Source organism: Gigantopelta aegis, chromosome 8 (genome assembly GCF_016097555.1).
Source record: "Gigantopelta aegis isolate Gae_Host chromosome 8, Gae_host_genome, whole genome shotgun sequence".
Lineage (NCBI taxonomy): Eukaryota > Metazoa > Mollusca > Gastropoda > Neomphalida > Peltospiridae > Gigantopelta > Gigantopelta aegis.
In genome coordinates, this window is record NC_054706.1 from 22430151 (window position 1) to 22454919 (window position 24769).

The window sequence follows — 24769 nt, forward strand, 5'->3', positions numbered from 1 at the left end:
CACCAAAAAGATGTGCCTCTTTTATTACGATCACAGGGTATTGTATGTTAACCGCAAGGACATCCCTCTAATCGTAATTGATCAGCCGTCTTGTTTTATTACTGTAAGTAATTCTGTAAAACCCTTGATTAAGTAGACTTTCCCATCTAAAATCACAAAACTGACCAATTACGTAGTCCCAAAGAAAACAAAATTATCACTTGGGTATTGTGAGTGGTAGTTTTTGCTCGAACATAGCATACCAATAGGCTTAAAGGGACACACCCTAGTTACGGCTAGTTGTTAACCATTACGGCATTGTTTTTCGCTATTAAACCCATTTTTGCACAAATAAAATTGCACTTTACTTACCATTTATTATTTAGAATATACATTTCCATTCACCTGAAGTGTTTTTTGGTAATCCTGGTGTTTGTAATACCACAAAATAAATTTTTCTTATTTCTTAAAAACGCATGCGCGTTTGAAACAAAAACGTTGAGCAAACAAGGTCTAATCTATTTTTAGAGCGGATATTTCCATTTCAATGTCACAGACGTTGGTATACCACGTGACCGTTATCATTTTGGTTCGGTTTGTTTTCTCGTGCACGGTTCGCGCAATCAACATCCGATTTGTTGTTGTTCATTTGTGAGATTTTTCTTCACAGTTCGTGAACATTTTCAGTAACAATAAAGTTCAGACAAGTAAGTGTCTCAACACAAAACTTACAAACCCTTAAAACCAATAATTTTGCTAAGTCTTACGATATCTGGAGAGGGGATACAACCAGCACAGAACTGTTGGAACATGTCCAGGAGAGGTGAAAGAAACGCACCCCAAGTCTGTGAAATTTGTCGTGACGTAGGCATTGTTGTGCTTCGAGCGACATCTACCGGTGACATCAGAATACTAACTTTCAAAATTATTTCAAGCAATTGGGACATGGGGATTCCCATGGTATTTATCGATATAAAACCTGCTTTTTCACTCCATTTGATAAAAACGTGATCTAAGTGTGTTACAGGTTTGTAGATTAACCAAATTATAATTTATTTTCGCTGGATGGAACTAGGGTGTGTGGCTTTAATAATATGCATTTTTTTCTTTGGATTTTTTAAAAAAGAAAAATACTATAACTCCATTTCGTTCTATTGATGCAAATTGAAATATATTTAATTAAATAGTTTATTATACTATCAAGTCATTTATGTTGTTTTACAAGTCAGGTTGATGAAAGCGAAGTGCTGTGTCGTAAATTAGAGCGTTTGTTTACACTGTGCGTAGAGCAGATGGACGGAGCTGACGTCACTTCGCCCCAAGCTATACCACCGGACGTCACAAAAACTAAACAAAATGGCTGCCCCCAGTTAGCATGAATAATCATGGTTTTTTTATTAACTCTAAAATTACGCATTTTTCATTTGTTAAAGTGTCAGTATTGTGTTGGTGGTCCGAGTATGCATATTTCCAACACATAAATCTCGTTTGAGTTTACTCTACCTTTAAGGTGACAATCTGAATTTTGGTGTCGTTCATACGTAGAACAAGAGGATTAGACATTAACCTATGACAAAAATATAATGTAAATATATTTTCAGTGAACACTGTCTACTGGTCTGAAAAATATTCAATATTTTTTACAAGTTACAAACATTTTATGATTTTATTTAGACCCTACACAATCATAATAAGGACAAAAATAGACAGCCAATAAAACTATCAAAAATATATGACGTTTGTGGAAATATAGCGGAAACACCTGTACGACTTAGCAGCTAGGTGTTTTTTTAGGAAAACTTAGCGTTCATGGGAAATTATCACTGTTTTTCACAATAAACTAATGTGACTTGAGAAAGGTAAAGTAATATTGTATGTACGAAGTATCCTAAACTATCGAATTCCGTCCCATTTCACTTCCGCATTATTTTTATTTACACTGCGCAAGCGCAAACTTTGATGTTACTACGTATGTGTCATGTAAACAAGTATCAGACAATTGAAATAGAAAATGAGGGGAAAAAAGGTAAGGTTTTTTTTCTGCATTGTACAGTAGCGGTAACTCAATTATTGCATACAGGACCAATGTCCCATGGTTTATAACATATTAAAACCTTTATAAATGAAGAGACTAGATTTGACAGATCAGTAGCGAATGTCGTCTGCACGAGTTTTGTCTGTATTTAGTTACAAGACTGATACTGTTAAAGGGGGAAAAATTTATGGAAGGCCGTTTGAGTCAGATCCGCAATTTTTATTGAGCAACAAAACATGATTAGATTTTTTTTTTTACTATTTCTAAAAAAATCTTTTCTTTTTCTTTTACAGCCATCTATAAAAGTTGTTAACTCAAGAACACCAGTTTCCTACAGTCATGACAACTTACTGACAACCTGGAAAGCTGTCACAGGTGGTATGACAGTTTATAAAGCATCAAAAAAAAAAAAACATTCCAAAACAAACTAGGTCCAGGATATTGTTTTTATTATCTTGGCGTCATATGTTTTCGATACAATAAGCAAAAAATTAAAATTAATATAAACAATATTTCGTACATACAATACTACTTTACCTTTCTCATGTCACATTAGTTTATTGTGAAAAACAGTGATAATTTCCCATGAACGCCAAGTTTTCCTCCAAAAACACTGCCTGCTAAGTCGTACAGGTGTCTCCGCTATATTTTCACAAACGTCATATGTTTTCGATAGTTTCATTGGCTGTCTATTTTTGTCCTTGTTATGGCAGTGAAGGGTCTATACTCCGTGCAATAATTTACATCAAAATCTTCATTTGAAAATAAAATCATAAACTATTTGCAACTTGTAAAAAACATATTGAATAACTTCAGACCAATAGACAGTGTTCACTGAAAACATATTTATATTATGTTTTCGTCACGGGCTAATGTCTAATCCTCTTCTTATACGTATCAACGACACCAAAATTCAGATTGTCACCTTAAGTACTCTGACAGAGGTACAGAACTATATATTTTTTAAAAATCTAATTCCACCAAACTACCTTTATTTGTAGTAAATTTAATGCACATGTAAACATGCCCCCCCCCCCCCCCCCCCCCCAGAATTACCGAAAAGAACTTTGCTGTGAACGACATAAGAGGTAACCCAACTAGCCTTCCATAAATTTTAAAGTTCAGTGTAATGATCACGTGGTATATCGTCTAACTGACAGGTCAGATGTCAGTGTTGCAGACATTAACTTTGCAGGGATTTGTGATACTTGGATTTCGCTATGTGAGGCATTTCATTTGTACCAAAATATTGCATTACGAAAAACTGATAACATGAACATTATTTATGGTATTATAATTAAAACATAAAGTTGGCAGCTTGACTTGAAGCATTTTTAATATTGTGAGAAAAAAGACACTTCGTTGTTTATGTTCAGGCTGATAGTGGCGTAATATCTCGCGATACATGCAGTTACAAACAAAGTATCGAAAACATATGTCGATCGAAATTGTATGACGGTATGATAAATTTTAATTTTTTGCTTATCTTATCGAAAACATATGACACCAGGATACTCGAGCTAATGTTGTTCTTTTCAGGGTATGCAAATGTGCATTAAACAAAACACTGACTTACTGATATAATAAAAATGCTATTGCAACGGAAAGAGTTCCGTATTTTCCCCACTACTACAAATGACGTAGTGCTAGGCCTGGATCTGAACTCAAACATTATGTTGGTTTTATAGAACAAATTGTTTTAAATGATATTTTATATAACTATTGCTAACCCTAACCCTAAACTAATTCTAACAAATATTTCTTTAAAATCGTTATGGGGAAAATAACGAACTCATGCCATTGCAACTAATATAAAACCTATCTGTAGCGTAAATAATTGTGGTCTGTGGACAACGCCGACAAGTCCTTCGGCTTCCTAAACTTCAACTGTCATTCTAATTTTGGGCCTTGGCTAACATTATTGGCGTAAAGTACTGCATTATGCTGTGTCTTACTCTCAAACAATATATATGCCACCATGAGCACCAACATACTTACTGCTACTAAGATACTTTAAAACGTCTCAGTGCAAAGCAAACGTGTTAAAACAAAACAAACTGCATTATTTTCCGGCACTTTTGGTTTCGTAGACTGGTTAGCCGTTGATGGTACTTACTCAGGTGACTACGCGTAACAGAAGGTATTGATTTATATTTCCTCCTCTGACTAGCGTTCCATTGAAAGAAAAACCAACCCATCGATATTTTGAATATTTATTATCCAACTGTAATTATAATGAAGTATTATATTTCAATACGTCATAAAATATCGTACAGATCTTAATATTTCTACGGCTAAAATTTCATGAACATAAGACGCACACGCAGCTCTAGAGAGACAGATAAAGAGCTGGGGGAGGGGTGGGGAGATAGACATATAGAGAGACAGACAGACATAGAAAAACATAGAGAGAGAGAACGAGGGGGAGAAAATATATGAGAGAGAGAGAGAGAGAGAGAGAGAGAGAGAGAGAGAGAGAGAGTAATATAAAATAAATATTATTTGATAACAAGCAGTTACACATGTTTTCGATTAGTAAGAATGACTTTAGCTAACTAGTAAATAATATTTTGGTGGGGGGTTTCGCCAAAAAAGTGCCCATCTTGGTTTTGATCATGATGGTTTTATCATATTAAATTTAAACATAAATATAAGTAAATGGTAATCACTTGTGTAACATCTTGCTATTTTTCAGTATCTATTCGAAATTCAGTGACTAAAGACTAAAAATTGTTACCCTACCCCATATCTCAGCGAGTCTGCAATACATTATATTACATGTACCGTTTTCGAGACCCATAGCTGAATTGCCGGTTAAAGCTTTGATATTTTGCTTCAGTAAAAGAGTTACTTGAATTAAGATGTTCTAGATAATTTTAAAAAGACTTGTCTCTTGAAATATATATATAGGCCTACACATGTAATGATTTCCAGACCACACAGGAAAAGGTATCTAAATTTAGAGCAAATAACCTCCCTTTGTTGAAATGTGATCGAAGCTGTAACAGACCTCCACCGGCCTCGGTGGTGTCGTGGCTAACCTATCGGACATAACGCTGGTATGTACAGGGTTCGCAGCCCGGTACCGACTGCCACCTAGAGCGAGTTTTAACGACTCAGTGGGTAAGTGTAACAACACTATACACCGCCTTCTCTTTCACTAACCACTAGCAACTAGGCTAACGCACTGTCACGGTGTGTGTGTGTGTGTGTGTGTGTGTGTGTGTGCGTGCGTGCGTGCGTGCGTGCGTGTGTGTGTGTGTGTGTGTGTGTGTGTGTGAGTACCCTGGACAGCGTGCTTGAACCTTAATTGGATATTATAACCACGAAAATAAGTTTAAATATAACATATCTCCGATTCATGTTTGTTTATTTTGTACAGATTGTGTTGCAGATGAAATGCACTTTTTATTGTGTTGCCCGAAATATGAATATCTTAGATATTTTTAACGTAAATATGCATTCTTCACATTAACATTACGACACTCTTTCCTTAAATGATAAGTCAGTTTTAATAATGAATGGTGACGCGCAATCTTTAGTTGTTCATATCTTATTTAATATGTTCCAAAGGCGTAAGAGCATTCTTAATTAAATACAGCTCTATTTATTTGTTTCATTTTTAAATATTAATTAAGTTGTATTATAGCCAATTTGTAACGTTTTTGTTTAACTTTTATTAAACGTTTTTTTTTATTATTAAATTTTATATTATATGATTTTTCGATACGTGTATAACATTTTGAAGTTTATTATTATAATTTTAATGAGTATTCTTATTATAGTAGATGTTACTATATTAGTAGTAGTAGCAGTTGCGTTATTTATAACAGTAGTACTACTAGTATTATTAATATGATATACATATTTTATTGTTATTTCTTTTTTCTATAGTTTTATATTATGTAACATTATTTTTAGATATATGTAATAAAATGTTTCAGGTGTCTAATTAGCCTATTTAGGCTAGTTGGCAATATATGTTATGTCTGTATTGTATATGTATATTTGGCAATATATGTTATGTCTGTATTGTATATGTATATTGGGCAATATATGTTATGTCTGTATTGTATATGTATATTGTCGTTTCCTAGTGCAGTTTTTTTTTATTTATTAATGCCCGATTTTTTGTGTTAGTTGTTTTGTTTGTTTGTTGGGGTTTTTGGGGTTTTTTTTGTCTGTTATTAATAAGTATTAAACGATCAAAGAATGCCAGTGATTAATTTTACTATGAATATCACCTCTCATAAGAACAATTGATATTGTTGTGTTCTTTATTAGGCCCTACAATTTTGAAATGATACTAAATTACATTTACACTATCTATAACTCAGTATGGCAATGAAAATCACTATCAGCCAACAGAAGAAATTGGAAGAAAACCAAAATAATTACAGAACATTATTATTCCACATTAGGTAGTCGCTTTCAGAAATACATGAATGCTGAAATCTTTATTAAAATGGATTTTATGTCGAACAAAGTATGTCTTTGCTGCAGCTCGATCTTTCGAACGGTAGACGAGCATATTTTCTATATTAGTTTGGGTATTAATTATTTTCATTCTTAATTTGTATTACGTTTTCATGGATAAGACGTTATTTGATGGATACTAGCTTCACACAAACCTTCTTATAATGAATAAATTCAACATATATAAAGACAGAGGCAGATCTAGGGTGGTGCAGGGGCCCGCCCCCTCCCCCCCTTTGAATTTTGCGACAGTTATAATTTATTATATATTACTTTTAACTTTTTTACGATCCCCCTTCAAACCTCTCCAAAAGTTCCCTTGGCATCCCGCCTCATGTCACTGGGGCCCCCTAAATGGATTTTCTGGATCCGCCACTGAAATATGTCGAAATTATAAAGTGATACTGGGTTAATTATTATTATTATTACTTTAAAAAATCCAGTTTCCCTCCAATTAAAAAGTTCGGTAGGTCTCAAAGTTTGAAAGAAAAGTGGCTTCTCTCTAAAAGTTGGACCTTGTGTGAGACCTGTATAAAAGTTCAGTCAAACCTATGACTAATTGTGTTCCGCATCAATTCATCGGGCCGGGTTTCTTTTTGATTCAAGCGGGTTTGCACGTAAAGGAACGTCTAAGCGCTGAACTGTAAAGTCGCAACGATTGGCTTAGTAAAGGAATGCCGTCAAGCAGGAAGTGTATATTGTTGTATAGGTTATATTACATATATTACAAGCCAAAATGGACACACGACAAAAACGACCAACCAAAACGTACTCCTTTTTAGTCCATCTTTCCTAGACACCATGAACATTGCTTTATGGACAGTAAAATATAAAAACATACACCTTATATTCCACAAAATCCTACTTATTATTTCATTGCGATTTATTTTCGTGCTTATATCCAATTAATGTTCAAGCACGCTGCCCTGGGCACACGTATAAACTATATGAGCTGTCTGTCCAGCACTGATTTTATATTGGGGAACCCAACCCACTATTGGGGTGGGGTGGGGGGTGGGGGGGCAACCCACACTATGTATGTATGTATGTATTGATGTATGGATATCTATATATTGTATGTCTGTCGAGGTTGACTATTACATACATAGATATTAATGCATTGGCGCAGGGGATAATTAAATCATTTCTGGCCTCACAAATTGTCCCGTGCCGTTGCTGGGACTCAAACCTATGGCACCGAATCGCCCACAACTTTGCAGACTTACCACGATACCTTTTGAGCTATTGAGGCATCCATAAAAAGGATGCTCTTTAACTCAACTATATGCATGGGGTCTACAAGTTATGCGGTCGATCCCACTTACGTGCATGAAACAGTGGGCAGACCTGGCATTGGCTAGTATGTATTGATGTATGAATATCTATATATTGTATTTATGTCGAGGTTGACTGTCACATACATAGATATTAATTCACTGGCGCAGGGGATAATTAAATCCTTTCTGGCCCCACAAATTGTCCCCTGCCGTTTCTGGGACTCGAACTTATGGCACCGAATCACCCGCAACTTTGTATGTATGTATGTATGTATGCATGTACGCATGTACGAATGTATGTATGTGTGTCTGTATAATACACATTATGTATGATTTTATCAAATTTAATACAGTATAAAAAAAGAGAGAAATCTCTTTATATTTGACGCCATATATCCGTAATTAAAATGTCGTGAGTGCGTCGGTAAATAAAACATTCCTTTCTCTCTTCGGTCCAGAGCAATGGATTAATGGTTAGTAAGATAATTATTGGTGTAGTGGTCTTGTACGTGCCCCAACGAGTCGTTAAAAATCACCCGGGGAATAACAGAGTGATGTAATCTCCAGTGCAAGTACCGGCATCGGTGGCGTCGTGGTTAGGCCATCGGTATACAGGCTGGTAGGTACTGGGTTCGGATCCCAGTCGAGGCATGGGATTTTTAATCCCGATACCTACTCCAAACCCTGAGTGAGTGCTCCGCAAGGCTCAGTGGGTAGGTGTAAACCACTTACACCGACCAGTGATCCATAACTGCTAATCGGAAAGAGTAGCCCATGTAGTGGCGACAGCGGGTTTCCTCTCAAAATCTGTGTGGTCCTTAACCATATGTCTGACGCCATATAACCGTAAATAAAATGTGTTGAGTGCGTCGTTAAATAAAACATTTCTTTCTTTCCAGTGAAAGCGTGCGCCACAATAGCTTGTTCTGAATGTGCACGTAAAGCCTTATGTCCTGACCTCCAGTGAAAGATCTCCCCGGGAGTGGCTATCCTCCTACAGACGAGGCACTAGATAGAGATTCGTGGAATCAAAGACTATTTTGACAAATACCCATTCGACTCTGCATTGTGCAGAGATGCGGCCCTGACCATATATTACGGTTTTGTCGTTTAGTTGACGACGCACTTAACATATTTTAATTAAAGTTATTATATGGCGGCTAACCTAATGACTTATGGTAAATTGTCAAATATGTATGGCTGTCCAACGTACTAACAATCCACCTCATAATAATAACTGATATCAAATTTGGAATGACGTTTTCGTAAGGAGGGATGTAGCCCAGTGGTAAAGCGCTCGCCTGATGCGCGGTCGGACTGGGATCGATCCCTGCCGGTGCGCCCATTGGGATATTTATCCTTCCAGCCAGTGCACCACAACTGATATATCAAAGGCCGTGGTATGTGTTATCTTGTCTTGTGGGATGGTACATACAAACGATCCCTAGCTGTTAATGTACTTTACAAATCCTAAAATACCTGTGTTCACATCAGTTAATAGGCTATTCAAGTAAACTTATTCAATGACTCGGTCGCAACTGCCTTGGACAAGTTGTCAAACATAAGTCTGGATTCGTGTCCAGGGTGGACGTACATGAACCTTAACAAGATATGAACAGGCGATACAAGAGAATTGTTCTTTTTAATGTATTTTCCAAGCGAGCATGACCCGAAAACCTCGAAAAAATCGCCACAGTCTAGACCCCCTGCATACATACCTGATGAATGAATGAATGAATGAATGAATGAATGGATGTTTTACGACATCCCAGCACAAAGTACAAACGGTTATTTATGTCAGACCTTGATAAGAAGGAATGAAAGTCGACACAAACATGTTGTCAAAACAGCTGTGTTTAAAATATATTATATATTATATAGAGGGAACCCGCTAAAAATTTTCATTAGTAGCAAGATATCTTTTGTGTGCACCATCCCACAGACAGGATATCACATACCACGGCCTTTGATATGCCAGTCGCGGCTAGAATAAGAAATAGCCTAATGGACTGGGATCGATCCTAGGCCGACCGCGCATCAAGCGAGCGCTTTACCACTGGGCTACGACCCGCCCTTTTAACTGGATAAGGGCGTGTACATTAGAGCACCAACGATCCTACCCATCAGCGTCATTGGCCTCAATGGTGTGGTGTGGTTCAGTTACTGGATTTAAGATCATCGCAGATCAATGAAGATTTTATGGGAGCCTATAGATCTATGACGACGTTTAAAGTCCAAACACTATTTAGTTTGGTTTGCGGCGTGCTACTGATTTTATGGGAACCAATACTATAGTCATTTTATTTTGGTGCTGGTTTTATCTTGGGTACCTTTAAATAATATACACTGAACTCCATTGAAAGCGCAACACCCAATTTTCAGTTGTTATTGCTATCGCATTTGCTATAGTTCTTTCCAGCCCATCAACATTGTGATTCGACGTAATGCTAGGCTCAGACTGTCAACTGTTACGACGAAGTTGGCCAACTCAACGGTTGCGTTGTAATTTTCCCATGCAACTCCAGACTTACGACGGGTGCGCTCAGATTAATAACTAATGGGTTATACGACGAGAATCGAGTTGTAAGAGTGCTCAGACTGGCAAATGGACAGTCGTAGAAGTCGTGACTGCAGAAAGTTTGCAAAATTTCTGCTGGCAGTTGGTAGTCTGATCCTAGCATTAGGAGAAAAGTAAAAGTGTTTTGGAAAAAAACAAAAACAACAACAACAAAAGCAAAATTCCAATATTTTTGTGTGCAAATTATCAAAAACAATCAATTGATAAATATATACAATTATAGTACATAACATTGTAACAAAAATACGTTCATTGCTGGGAAGGACTATAGGTTACCATAAAACACAAAAACCCTAATCCGGGTTATTTATTGCCTACCAGAATACATCTAGATATAACCGGCCTCGGTGGCGTCGTGGTTAATCAATCGGACATAAGGCTGGTAGGTACTGGATTCGCAGCCCGGTACCGGCTCCCACCCAGAGTGAGTTTTAACGACTCAATGTAAGACCACTACATCCTCTTCTCTCTCACTAACCACTAACAATTAACAACTAACCCACTGTCCTGGACAGACAGTCTAGATAGCTGAAATGTGTGACCAGGACAGCATGCTTGAACCTTAATTGAATATAAGCACGAAAATAAAGTTGAAATGAAAATCTATGTTATACAATATCACTTAAATGTATTATTATATCTGATTTGTATATTGTCAGTGGAGTTTATATCACATTTATTGATAGAATTAACATCATGACATCGCAAATAAAAGTGATGCATTCATTTCTTTCCCACCGGCCTCGGTGGCGTCGTGGTTAGGCCATCGGTCTACAGGCTGGAAGGTACTGGGTTCGGATCCCAGTCGAGGCATGGGATTTTTAATCCAGATACCGACTCCAAACCAGTGCTCCGCAAGGCTAAATGGGTAGGTGTAAACCACTCGCACCGACCAGTGCTCCATAACTGCTTCAACAAACTGCTAATCGGAAAGAGTAGCCCATGTAGTGGCGACAGCGGTTTTGTTCTCAAAATCTGTGTGGTCCTTAACCATATGTCTGACGCCATATAACCGTAAATAAAATGTGTTGAGTGCATCGTTAAATAAAACATTTCTTTCTTTCACTTCTTTCCCTTTTTTTACTATTTTAAGATTAACATAAAATTACCTTGAATTTTCATGATTCGGCTTCACATAAGATTTTGGGAGCGAGATGAACGGTCAGTTTGGGATCGATCCCCGTCGATGGGTCCATTTGGGCTATTTCTCGGTTCATCCAGTGCACCACGATTGGTATACCAAATCCGTGGTATGTGCTATCCTGTCTGTAGGATGGTGCGTACGAAAGATCACTTGCTGCTAATGCAAACATGTAGCGGGTTTTCTTCCTAAGACTATATGTCAAAATATTATCAAATGTTTGACATCCAATAGCCGATAATTAATAAATCAATGTGCTCTAGTGGTGTCGTTAAACAAAACAAACATACTTTTTCACTTAACATCTTAGCTCCCCTTAACAAGTGTGCATTGCCTAATTTAGTACCAAGCTAGTGGGGGTTTTTAATTCTTTTTAAAAATAACTATTGCTATGTTTTAAGCCGAACATAGGGTATATTCTGATCGGGTACGTTTAAGTTTGGGTACGGTTTGAGTGGGTATTGTGTTTATTTGTATCTTGGTTCTCTAACCTACATTTTGTTAGCTTTTTTTACCGACACCAACGGTTACCTGTAAGGTACGTTTTAAATTCAGTTTATTGTATTTTGCCAGCAGATTTCAGTCGAGTTAATCATTTATTTTAATATTTTATTTGACATGAAACTATCAGCCTGTTTTATTTTTAATTTAGTTGTTCAATAGCGATATTAAACGTCTTTTATGTGCTTGTGTAAAGAAAAGGGGCTCTAGAGCGGAGACGACCCACATACACAGCATTACTCCAGTGGGAGGCGCGACCTAGCCCAGTGGTAAAGCGTTCGCTTGATGCGTGGCTGGTTTAGGATCGATCTCCGTCGGTGGCTCATTAGGCTATTTCTCGTTCCCACCAGTGCACCACGACTGGTATATCAACGGTATATACTATCTTGTCTGTGGGATGGTGCATATAAAAATATCCCTTGCTACTATTTGGAAAATGTAGCGGGTTTCCTTTCTTAGACTATATGTCAACATTACCAAATGTTTGACATCCAATAACCGATGATTAATAAATCAATGTGCTCTAGTGGCGTCGTTAAACAAAACAAACTTTAATTTTACTCCAATGTTGTTTCGGGGTACCTGGGATTTATTATAAAACAATGCGAGAACGATCGTTCCGTTCTCCCGTCGCTCCCATAACTCTAGTTTACGTAACCCATTTTTCATTCGCGTATTTAATGTCATTTTCATAAATCAAGGCTAATATTCGTTCCTCGTATTCAGCCTTGATACATGTAGTCAAGACTACTGATATCCACTACTAGCGCCCTCTATTGGAAGAAAATTTGTAACATCGATTATGTCCCTTACACGATGACATCGCTGATCAATCACAGCATCGGTAACATGTGACAATCTTGAAAGCAATATCAAAAATTAACCGCCGAAACCTTTTTTTTAACATATCGTGACAAACACGACACGTTTCCACGGACGCTGACGCTGCCATCTTTGTTTACAATAACAAGGGAATCTATAAGGAGCGTTGCGATTCGTTGCAATCAGATCTCATCGCATCCAATGAAATTTAAACTCGGCTCAACTAAAATTCTCATTTCTCGTTGCAAATCAAATTTGAATCTTGGATCAAAATCTTCTTAACCACGTTCAAGTTAAACCTCCAAATCGGACTCGGACGTTGACGATATGGAAATAATGCTAGAAAATAGGCGTATATTCAACATACCGCGTGTTTTTAGATTACAGTTTAACCCATTTGATGTATACAGTGACGAAGAATTTTTGCAGCGGTTCCGTTTTACCAAAGAAGGTGTGCATAACTTGGAAATTAGCTTTCGTAATCAATTACAACGTATAAAGAGGGGTCATAACATTACACTTATGCAACAACTATTCGTCACGTTGAGGTTTCTTGCAACAGGATCATTTCAAATAGTATGTGCGGATTTAACTTCTATGAGTATAGCAAATGTAAACCGTGCTATCTGTCGCACCATTTTAGTCATTGCAGCATGACACAGGGAATACATTATCTGGAGACGAGATAGATGTTACGAAACAAACATTTTTCAACAACAGTGTGTGTGTGTGGGGGGGGGGGGGGATAAAATATTATTTTTGAAATTCAATACGAAACCATTCCTGTCATGTTATGCTTTAGAATACCTTTCCAAAGATCTATAACACATGCGTTTAGCATCAATTTTTACCCCTCCCAAGGTCACATGTAGGTTTATAACAATTCGTAATTAGAAAATTGGTCATAAATGTTTTAACATCTTGTTATAAAGTGTTTCTTATTACTTGAATATGCTTTAATGAGTTACTAAAATGTTAGGGTTTTTCTGTCCCACGACTGGTATAGAAAAAGGCCATGGTATGTGTTGTCCTGTTTGTGGGAAAGTGCATATAAACATATCTTGCTACTAATGGAAACTGTACCGACTTTCGTCTGAAAACGTGTTACAATTACCAAACGTTTGACATCCAACAGCCGATGATTAATTAATCAGTGTGTTCTAGTGGTGTTGTTAAACAAAATTTTTTTTTTATATATCTGGACAATATTGAATATACAGATTGTCTGCAAATCCGAAAGTCGGTATGTTTTCTAGAGTATCCAACTATAACTGCAGAATATGAATCAGTTCTCTTTTCTAGCAAAGTCTTTAGAACAATATTATACATCTTTGCTGTTTTGACGCAAGACTCGGCGACCTTTTTCCAGCATCCTTTTAATTGTTTAGATGTACGATTTCGGGTGCCTTGAATTGCATTGAATTTAGTGGTTATTGTGGTCCACGCACGTTCTATTTCCCTGTTACTTCAGCTGTTTGTTGGGTTTTTTTTTTTATCCTCGACAACATCCCTATGTTCACTGATAATAGAAATAAGTATTTCTCGTTCATATAAGGCATAATTGTTACTACGGGCTGTCATTACTGGCAAAATGAAACAAAACATGAACATATGAAGGGGTACATGGAATGTCCGCTTCATGGAACAGCCTGGTTTAGTTGAGCGAGATAATGATTTCGCACGTGAAATAGGATCTGAAATGAATCATGGTTTATTATGAACTAGGCTTAGTTGATCTTGACCGAAGGTTTAAACCTAGCTGCTTTGAGCGGTCAACGAGAAATCGGGCCTACATGTATCGAGGCTGAATACGAGGAACGAATATTAGCCTTGATTTATGAAGATGATTTAATGTAGAACCTCAATTAACATGGTCCTATATGTAATAAACTTTTGGAAGCACGAATGAGACTGCTAAAAGAAATATTACTTTGTCAGACCTAATGGGATTAAAGGCGCAGATCTCAGTTTGAACCGGTAAATATGGACACTATATATATAGAGAGAGAGAGAGAGAGAGAGAGAGAGAGAGAGAGAGAGAGAGAGAGAGAGAGAGAGAGAGATGTCGATCGAGGTACATCATTAACCGTTTGCCTTCAATGATAAACGTGTGAGTAGTTAACTTATTTTAAACATAATTTCAATTTCGTTTAGAATAATTTTGATCTCGCAACTGTGAAGTGGACGTTACACCTCCCCACTAAGCCTAATTGTGCCCTTACTCTGGTTAGGACCCGTACTGGAATGAAAACTCTCAGGAGAGGTACGAACCCAGAAGACCTACCTACTTGAGGCTGACAGATCAAATAAACCCGACAGTACCTCCCCCCACCCCCTTCAATAATATTCCTGTTAAATACGTAGGTACTGACGTGTTGTTTTTTCTGTACATGTATATCGTGATTAATAATGAATGAATGAATGAATGAATGTTTAACGACACCCCAGCACGAAAAATACATCGGCTATTGGGTGTCAAACTATGGTAATGCAAATAAAGTGATGATCAACATCAATATAAAAATTCAAGGTTTAAACAAAAACAGTGTAAAGAACTGTGCCAAAAATACAAATATCACAGAATTTTACGGACACCGAATTTTACTCTAAACTTCAATTTGTGCTGTATTGGCCATTCTCAAAGAGAATGTTACACCCCTGCACCACGGTGAGGTTACAGCACGCGCAGGGGTCGTGATTAATATGTCAAACATTTGTTATCGAAAATGATAAATGTAATGGTAGCCTACTTAGCGTTAAATTAGGGTTATTGTTGTATTAGAGCAAGAATCTTTACCTACCCGGTGGTAGGCAGCCATTCCGTGTTTTGGCTATATACAGTTATCTCTGACAGCAGAGAGCGATCATATAGTCATTAGAATAGTATGATGTTTGTTGGTGTCTTGTTTGTGCATACGTTTTGCATCCAGTTCCGCATGTGGAATGTCTATATGCAATAATGATTTTATCCTTTTTTCTTCTTTTTTTTAACCGTCCATAGTCTAGCTCTCGAAAGGCCGAGTGTCCGTACTATACAAATTTATATATCTGTTTTTCCGTGGAGGCTATCAATAAGTGATTTGTCAAATCACTTTTGCCAGTGATCTTTTATGAAGAGGTCGAAAATAATTATATGAAAACACGTCTTGTTAACTCATGTCACTACAAATGATGAATCTAATTAATAAATGTCAAAGGTGGGGGCAAATGGACACTATGTTTAGTTAATCTAGAAACCTGTAACTCATTTGGATAAAGTTACAACAGTGAAAGAAAAGTCTGTCATGTTAAAACCGGGAAATATCCTTGAAAATAGACTATATAAGTCGAATCAATAACCGCTACTTTTCAGACGCACAATGAGAAAATATGTTTTCTTCAAACAAATTAAAACTTTTAAGTAATATGTATATATATATACGTACTTTTTGTAAATGCGAAAAACGGTGGTCGAACCCCGGGTTTAAAAATTTGACGCAATACCGTGCGCAACGTCACTTCGAATGTACAGAAATGGATAATCTAAACAATAAAATATAAGTAGTGATTCATTTTAGTGCCCACAAACGGCTCTGACAGTAAACAATATGCTGTAGTGTTTACAAAATAGGGTCTATCCCTTTAAAATGAAAGAACTCTTCAACTGTAAACGTGTCAGTAGTCTTAAAAACTGTATGATTTTATTAACATTATAAACGGCCACTTTTCCTCCGGAAAATTTGTATTTGTTTATGTTCATATAAACTGTAGAGAGGTGACTCTTGCAATCTTGTCGTGTGTGTGTGTGTATGTATATATATATATATATATATATATATATATATATATATATATATATATATATATATATATATATATATATATATATATATATATATACGTACATACGTACGTACATACATACATACATACATACATATACATATACATATATAAATAAACCATGGAAGTCAGTGTAATATATCCAAGTTATTATATGTATGTATGTATATATATATATATATAAACACACACACACACATGTATATGTATGTATGTATATATATATATATATATATATATATATATATATTTGTTATATGTATACAATCCTCTGATTCTGACAATTGGTGGTCTTGAATGGAAGTAAAGATCTGTTCTGTTCTGTTCTGCCTCCAGGTATCGGAAGATGCCAGCAACTGAATGGGAGGGGAAAGGTCAGTTATACCTTAGTTCGCCTTTCAAATGAGGGTAGAATAATGTTCAAATCAGGCTGGTACTACTGGCCACGTTCCTCGCTACTGATGTGTATACATGACAACTGCATAATTGTTAGTAAACATTAATTTCTGGTTAGTATTTCAGGATATTCCTAAAGATCATATTTGAGAAAGATGGCAACCGGTCCACCAGAATACACCCCAACGGTCCAACAGCCTGTTCGTAAGTAATGGTAGAATGTTTACACTTAGCGTATTTATAGTGTGCGAATGAATAAACGATTGAATGATTGAATGAATGAATGAATAAATGAAAGAATGGGTGGATATTTAACAACCCCCCCCCCCCCAAAAAAAAACCCCACCCAAACAACAACAAACAAACAAACAAACCATATCAGCTTTTGAGAGATGACTCTTGCAATCTTGTATACAATCCTGACTGTTGGTGGCCTTGAGGCAAATAAAGATCTGTTGTGTTCTGTTCCTGGCGGTAGGCCACATTTTGGTGGCGTGCAATCATCTGAAGAAAACTAGAAAACATATATTTGGACGAAGAAATGTGATGAAATCATTTCTATTCCATCCTGAATGTTTCGTGCAATTTTTTTGGTAATGCTGAATTTTATTCTAAATTTTAATCTTACCTATCTGTGATCTCTGTCTTTTTGCACAGTTCTGTACACTGTGTTTTAATGTACATCGTTTTCGCATTTACCTTAGTTTGACACCCAATAGCCGATGCATGTTTCGTGCTTGGGTGTCGTTAAATATTCTTTCATTCATTTTGTTCTATTCTGTTCAACATCAATGTAAAATTCAAACAATCTATGAAAGAATCACATTTGTCAAAGATACAAAAAACCATTCTCTATTTGTACTGAATGTGTCACCTTCTTTAAATAAAGATTAAGATGATTATTATTATTATTATTATTATTATTATATTAGCATTAACAGAAATAAAAATCTCCAAAAAGACAAACATATACGCTATGGTCAGACCATAAAAACAGTGTATGGAGTTGTGGTAAACAAATCATTATTGCACAAAACGAAAAACATATTAAATTTGAAAACATTATCACAGAAAGAAAGAAAGAAATGTTTTATTTAACGACGCACTCAACACATTTTTATTTACGGTTATATGGCGTCATACATATGGTTAAGGACCAAACAGATTTTGAGAGGAAACCCGCTGTCGCTACTTCATGGGCTACTCTTTCCGATTAGCAGCAAGGGATCTTTTATTTTCGCTTCCCACAGGCAGGATAGCACAAACCATGGCCTTTGTTGAACCAGTTATGGATCACTGGTCGGTGCAAATGGTTAACACTTACCCATTGCGCCTTGCGGAGCACTCACTAAGAGTTTGGAGTCGGTATCTGGATTAAAAATCCCATGCCTCGACTAGGATCCAAACCCAGTACCTACCAACCTGTTGCCCGATGGCTTAACCACGACGCCACCGAGGCCGGTCTTTAGTCAGAAGTAAATAGTTATAACATTTAAACAGAAAGGTTTTCTAAGATCTATATTTGAGTTCTAGTGTTGTAATAGCGAAAAAAACAAAACAAAACAAAAAAACAAACCAAACAAAAAACAAACAAACAAAACAAAAACTAATAAAAACAAAACCCTATACAATTAATTTAAAGGGACATTCTTAAGTTTGCTGCAATTTTTAAGATGTTATTGACTAACAGAGACGTTTTAACGATTGTAATTACATATTAAATATATATTTCTGCATAAAATATTAGTGGCTATATATTAAACGTGTTTTTGATCGTTCTAATATTTGTACTAGGTTAAATTTCATTTTATTTCTTAAAATATTTATTTTCGTAGAAATTATTTGAAGACAAAATCCAGTTTGGGCTTGTTACAAATATTAAGACGACCAGAAACACACTGAATATACAGACACTGATATTCTAAACAAGAAAATATATTTAATATGTAAGTTTAATCGTAGAAATATTTTATTAGTCGGAAACATCTTACAATGCAGCAAACTCAGGAATGTCCCTTTAATATAATGATCGGTATTATAATTGTAAAATACCCCAATAGAACTAGTTATAATTGACAGTAACCAGCTAATAACACGATCTTGACTAAGCCCACATTGACATTTGTTTTTCTATGTTCCAGCCTATCCTGATGCTGCAAGCCTACCACCGCCCCAACCTGCACAACACTTCGGTGTGACCCAGACACAGCAGAGAGTGGTCATTGGTGTTGGGGACTGCCCAGTATGCAGGGTACGTTGTGTTGGTTGTTGTTTTTGTTTAATGATAATAATAATCCCTCGGTGTGACAATAAATTAACCCACCCCTAGAAAAAAAAGGTTTTCAAAATACCTAACCTAGCTGGTGAAATTATCTGTTCATTTACCATTTAATGTTACATATGACTTAACTTTTTTTGTTTTTTGTTTATTAAGATCTTATTATATTACGTTTACCCCGGATTCCGACTTTTGAAAGAAAGAAATGTTTTATTTAACGACGCACTCAACACATTTTATTTACGGTTATATGGCGTCAGACATATGGTTAAGGGCCACACAGATTTCGAGAGGAAACCCGCTGTCGCCACATAGGCTACTCTTTTATGACAGGCAGCAAGGGATCTTTTATTTGCGCTTCCCACAGGCAGGATAGCACAAACCATGGCCTTTGTTGAACCAGTTATGGATCACTGGTCTGTGCAAATGGTTAACACCTACCCATTGCGCCTTGCGGAGCACTCACTCAGGGTTTGGAGTCGGTATCTGAATTAAAAATCCCATGCCTCGACTGGGATCCGAACCCAGTACCTACCAGCCTGTAGACCGATGACCTGCCACGACGCCACCGAGGCCGGTCCGACTTTTGATGATTTGTACCACAAATAGTTTCTATTTACCGAGTCAAAAGCTTCAGAAAATATGAAAATGCAAAATAACGTCTTCCTTTCTTTGCCTAGGTATTTTCATTTCATTCATTTCATTTCTTGACATCCAATAGCCGATGATTAATAAATCAATGTGCTCTAGTGGTGTCATTAAACAAAACAATCTTTAATTTTTTAAATTTCATTTCAATTTATTTCCGCGCTTATATTCAATTAAGGTTCATGAACGCTGTCCTGGGTACACACCTCAGCTATCCAGAACAGTGGGTTAGTTGTTAATTGTTAGTGGTTAGTGAGAGAGAAGAGGGTGTAGTGGCCTTACACCTACCCACTGAGCCATTAAAACTCGCTCTGGATGGGAGCCAGTACCGGGCTGCAAACCTTGTACCTACGAGCCTTATGTTCACGACGCCACCGAGGTTGGTAGCCAAGGTATTTGCTATTACAAAATAAATAGTAAGATGGCATCCATTGTACTAGAGCATGTTTAAATCCAAACTAAGCACCATTAACTATATTATACATTTCTGACCATTTAAGTAATCTATTGTTTAGAATAGAAGTCAATAGTTTGCCAAGATGACTTAGCAGGCATTAGTTTCACCTCTTTTTTTTCTCTTTTTTGTTTTGTTTAACGACACCACTAGAACAGATTGATTAATTCATCATAGGCTGTTGGATGTCAAACATTTGGTCATTCTGACTCGTAATCATCAGTGGAAACCCGCTACATTTTTCCTAATGCAGCAAAGGATATCTTATATGAACTTTCCCACAGACAGAAAAGCATACACCACGGCCTTTGACCAGTTGTGGTGCACTGGTTGGAACGAGGAAAAAACCAATCAGTTGAATGGATCGACCGAGGTGGTTCGATCCTGCGACGCAAGCACCTCAAGCGAGCACTCAACCGGCTGAGCTAAATCAATCCCGCCCCTTGACCGATTTTATGCACGGGAACAATTATTGCAGCTGACATTCCCCAGAATTTAGAATTTTTATTAACAGAGTATGAACATTTCCTTACATTTCTTAAAATATTCATGTAAAAGTCAACCCGACAGTTGCAACAGTTGTATATTTTTTGAATTTTGTTTTTCATTTTCTACGTTGAAGAAACCGAGGAATCCCTTCGGGAACGTTTGTGGCCTTCGGAAACATGTCGTAGCAGGTTCCTTTGACGACTACATGTCAGAATTACCAAATGTTTGACTTCCAGTAGCCGATGATAAATAATCAATGTGCTCTAGCGGTGTCGTTAAACAAAACAAAATTTAACCAATAAAATGTATTTACTGTTGCAGGTTGGACACATGCAAGATGAGTTCTCAATTGGTGGTATCTGCTTAGCTATCGTCTTCTTCCCCATCGGCGTCCTCTGCTGTTTGGCCATGACGGAGCGAAGATGTACTCACTGTGGAGCAATTTATCGTTGATTTTATTCTTAAACTGTAAACTGTAAGAAATAAAATAAAAGATTAAAATTGAGTTTAGAAAACAACAACAACAACAACAAAAACTCGTACAGTTTCAACATGAAGAAATCCTGTTTTCATTAACTGATTTTATTAGTAATTATTTGATGAATTTGGGTATTAAGATGGACTTTTATAACCGGTGATTATGTTATTTTATTTGACGTAGCTATACTTAATTTAAATATTTTATTTTATTTTTATTTTTAATGCTTCTCCGTAACGGGAGTCACCCAATTAATACCATCACTTCAAGTTAGATAAATTGTTTGTTTTGGTATGATCGTAAAAACTAATATTTGTAATATTCTGTAAGAAAATATCAAATGCTGCTGGTGGTTTTTTTAAATGTAATATACGAAGTGACAGTGACAAAATTATAAATGGAAATTTGATAATGTGTAAATGATAATGATTCAGATAGAAAAAAATCCAGTTGTATATATTATATAACCTATGTTCTCATATACATGTATGTTAACCTGGGAACAGACAAGTAACTTAACTAAACACAAAAATTAACTATACCAAATCTGTGGGATGGTGCATATAAAAGATCCCTTGCTACTAATGGAAAGATGTAGCGGGTTTCCTCTCTAAGACTATATGTCAGAAAACCCAAAATGTGTGACATCTAATAGCCAATGATTAATAATCAGTGTGCTCTAGTGGTGTCATTAAACAAAACAAACTTTAAACTTTGGTTCTGGGAAATGTTCTATTATATCGCAGCTACTCATACACTCGTACACTGACACATGAAGAGGAAAAACAAGAAATAAATATCACAAATACGCATACACACACACATACGCGCACATACATACACGCACATACATACACGCACATACATACACACACGCACACGCACACGCACACAATGCATAACAATGCCAGGGTAGTTATCATATACCTTCACAACTGTTACTGAAGTAATATTCTCAAATTATGGAGCATATATGAATTATTTTTCATTGACTAGGATGGCTGTTTATCCCAAATCATTACTATACATGATACAAATAAACAACAGTTATGAAATTGCGTATAACCCCTTCAACTGTTATGTCTTAAATAAGCCTAGATTACGATATAGCCCATTTGGTTTGAAATTTGATGTGTAAACGTTTACTATGATGGATAGGACTACTTCTTTCTGTTAGATATCTAGATTTCAGATTATCTTTATAATATTTCATATTAGCTTAAATGCCTGTATTTTATATTTTTATATAAACAAATTTACCAAGTAATAAATATAGATTAAAAAATCGTCAGTTGTTGTAATATTATTTTGGCATGGAGAGATAAAATGATGGAGTTGGACAAAAGAATTCCAAAACCTTTTGACTGGGATGCAGTCCCAAAAAGGATGTAATATAATTTTCTGAACTTTTTTTTACATAATGTACAAAGATTGGTTTCAGCTTTGTTAAAAAAAAGTGACAATATATTAGTTGTTACGGTGTACCTGTTATAACATACACAATCTGTGAAAATAGTGACTAGTTTTTAGGTAATTACAGTTGGTAGGCGTTTGCATTCATAATCTGGCTTGGTCATGGGCGTATGGGGACTCTTTGATTTAGGGGGGCTGGAGGGGTTGATTTGCCCGAAATTTTACCCAGATAAAAACTGCCCGAATTTTCCCCACTGTTTTGTCCGAATTTGGGGGGGGGGGGGGGGGGGGGGCAATTGCCCCTGCCCCCCCCCCCCCCGGGTCGTACGCCCATGGGCTTGGTGCTTATAAAACCTTTAGAATCTAGACTCGAGATTCTAATAGTCTTATACACTAATGTCATGACAACGCCATACAAATTGTATGCGTGTGACGTCATTAGAGATTGAGTTTGGACTCTAAAAGTTTTATAAGCACGGGCCCAGGATGAGGAAACGTCCTAAAAATTAATACTTTACTTCCAGTGCAAAATAGTGTAAATAGCTTCATTTATCTCATGTTTACATAGTATTTGGTTGAGAATTTAACAACATGTGGCGCTTATATATATGGTGAAGGATTTAGCATTGTGCATGTACTATGTTTGTATTGTATAATCTGTTTCATATTTAGATGTGTTAGCGTCAGACTGTCAACTGTCAGCAGAAAGTTGACCAACTCGACGGTTGCGTTTTGTGAATGCGCTCAGACTAACAACTGGGCGTCGCGTTGAGTTGTAATGCGCGTTTAGACTAGTAACAAATGTCAGGCCTTATTTATTTGTTGAATTGGATACGACGGCCATCGTAGAAGTCGTATACGACGAAAATCGAGTTGTAAGAGCGCTCAGATTAGCAGCTGGACCGTCGTGGGAGTCGTAACAGCAGAACGTTGGCAAACTTTGTACTGGCAGTTGGTAGTCTGACACTAGCATAACGTGGCTTGGGAATACACATTAAATGCATATCAGTAATCAAGGCTTCGTTATATTTGCTTTTATATCTGTATGTACGCAGACATTTTTTAAAAGTGTATTTATCATTTATATTTAATCTTGTAGAATATTCTAATTCTAGTTTATATAAAACTCATTTTAATAATAGTAGGCTATCGTCAGGTGTCCTGTTTCTGTGGGGGTTCTGTTTCGGTGGATTCGTCCATTTCACAAAATTCCGTGGCATGTGCTATCCTGCCTGTGGGATGGTGCATATAAAAGAACCCTTGCTACTAATGAAAACAATGTAACGGGTTTCCTCTCTAAGACTACAGGTCAAAATTACCAAATGTTTGACATCCAATTACCGATGATTAAAAAATCAATGTGCCCTAGTGGTGACGTTAATCAAAACAAACTTTAAACTAACTGGAAAGAAAACTCCAATTAATTTATTTTTTTAATAATAATAATAATAATAATTTCTGTCACAAACTGTACCGGCCTCGGTAGTGTAGAGGTTACATGGGCGGATCCAGGAAATATTTTTAGGGGGGGGGGGGGGGACCAAAAAAGAAGGGCACATTGACTCGTCAAAAGGGCACCTTACTACAAGTTTTGATATTTACAATTAATATGAATTCCTACAGTTCTACGTCATAATATACTAGCAATAATGAAGTAAATTGGCGTCACTCGCGTTAGAACCTCAATGGGGCCCCATTGAGACTCAATAACACAGACACATATCTGCAAGCTTGCGCATGTACACGAAAATCTTGATTTCATTTATTTACAATATAATTATTGTTTACTTAAAAAAAAAATAATTCTACAAACAAAAAGGGCACTTGGACATTTTGAGGGCACTTGAACAATTTTTTTGGGGGACGCGTCCCCCTGGTCCCCCCCCCCCCCCTTGGATCCGCCCATGGGTTACTTCATCGGAATTAAGACTGGTAGGTACTGCATTCACATGTTGGAGACGGCCCCCACCTTTCGCTCGAAA

At 36.6% G+C, this 24769-nt stretch overlaps 2 protein-coding genes across 5 annotated transcripts in view; one reads left to right on the plus strand and one right to left on the minus strand.

Moving 5' to 3' along the window:
- The window catches only part of LOC121378339 (bifunctional apoptosis regulator-like), a 56451-nt gene extending 52338 nt beyond the window's left edge, over positions 1-4113 (minus strand). Inside the window, exon 1 of the mRNA XM_041506467.1 lies at positions 4013-4113. The gene's annotated coding sequence lies outside the window, so the exon portion shown is untranslated. The remainder of the gene's footprint in view (positions 1-4012) is intronic.
- An 885-nt stretch (positions 4114-4998) lies between these two features.
- On the plus strand, positions 4999-23052 carry LOC121378340 (brain protein I3-like). Of its 4 annotated transcripts, none has more exons than XM_041506471.1 (4): positions 4999-5137; positions 17154-17231; positions 19169-19278; positions 21218-23052. In XM_041506471.1, exons 2-4 carry the CDS (start codon positions 17183-17185, stop codon positions 21347-21349), a joined length of 291 nt encoding a protein of 96 aa, XP_041362405.1. In that variant the 5' UTR covers positions 4999-5137; positions 17154-17182; the 3' UTR covers positions 21350-23052. The 4 variants fall into 4 exon arrangements, with proteins under 4 accessions (XP_041362405.1, XP_041362403.1, XP_041362404.1 ...); XM_041506469.1 differs by having other exon boundaries at positions 5004-5137; positions 17146-17231; XM_041506470.1 differs by lacking the exon at positions 4999-5137 and adding an exon at positions 11948-12024.
- The last annotated feature ends 1717 nt before the right edge of the window (positions 23053-24769 follow it).

What these genes read in the sequence shown, in the direction of transcription:
- LOC121378340 (XM_041506471.1), top strand. Translation starts at nt 17,183, where the DNA reads ATGGCAACCGGTCCACCAGAATACACCCCAACGGTCCAACAGCCTGTT. An exon ending in AACGGTCCAACAGCCTGTTC is followed by an intron (nt 17,232 to 19,168) that starts GTAAGTAATGGT and finishes TCTATGTTCCAG; the next exon opens with CCTATCCTGATGCTGCAAGC. An exon ending in GGGACTGCCCAGTATGCAGG is followed by an intron (nt 19,279 to 21,217) that starts GTACGTTGTGTT and finishes TTACTGTTGCAG; the next exon opens with GTTGGACACATGCAAGATGA.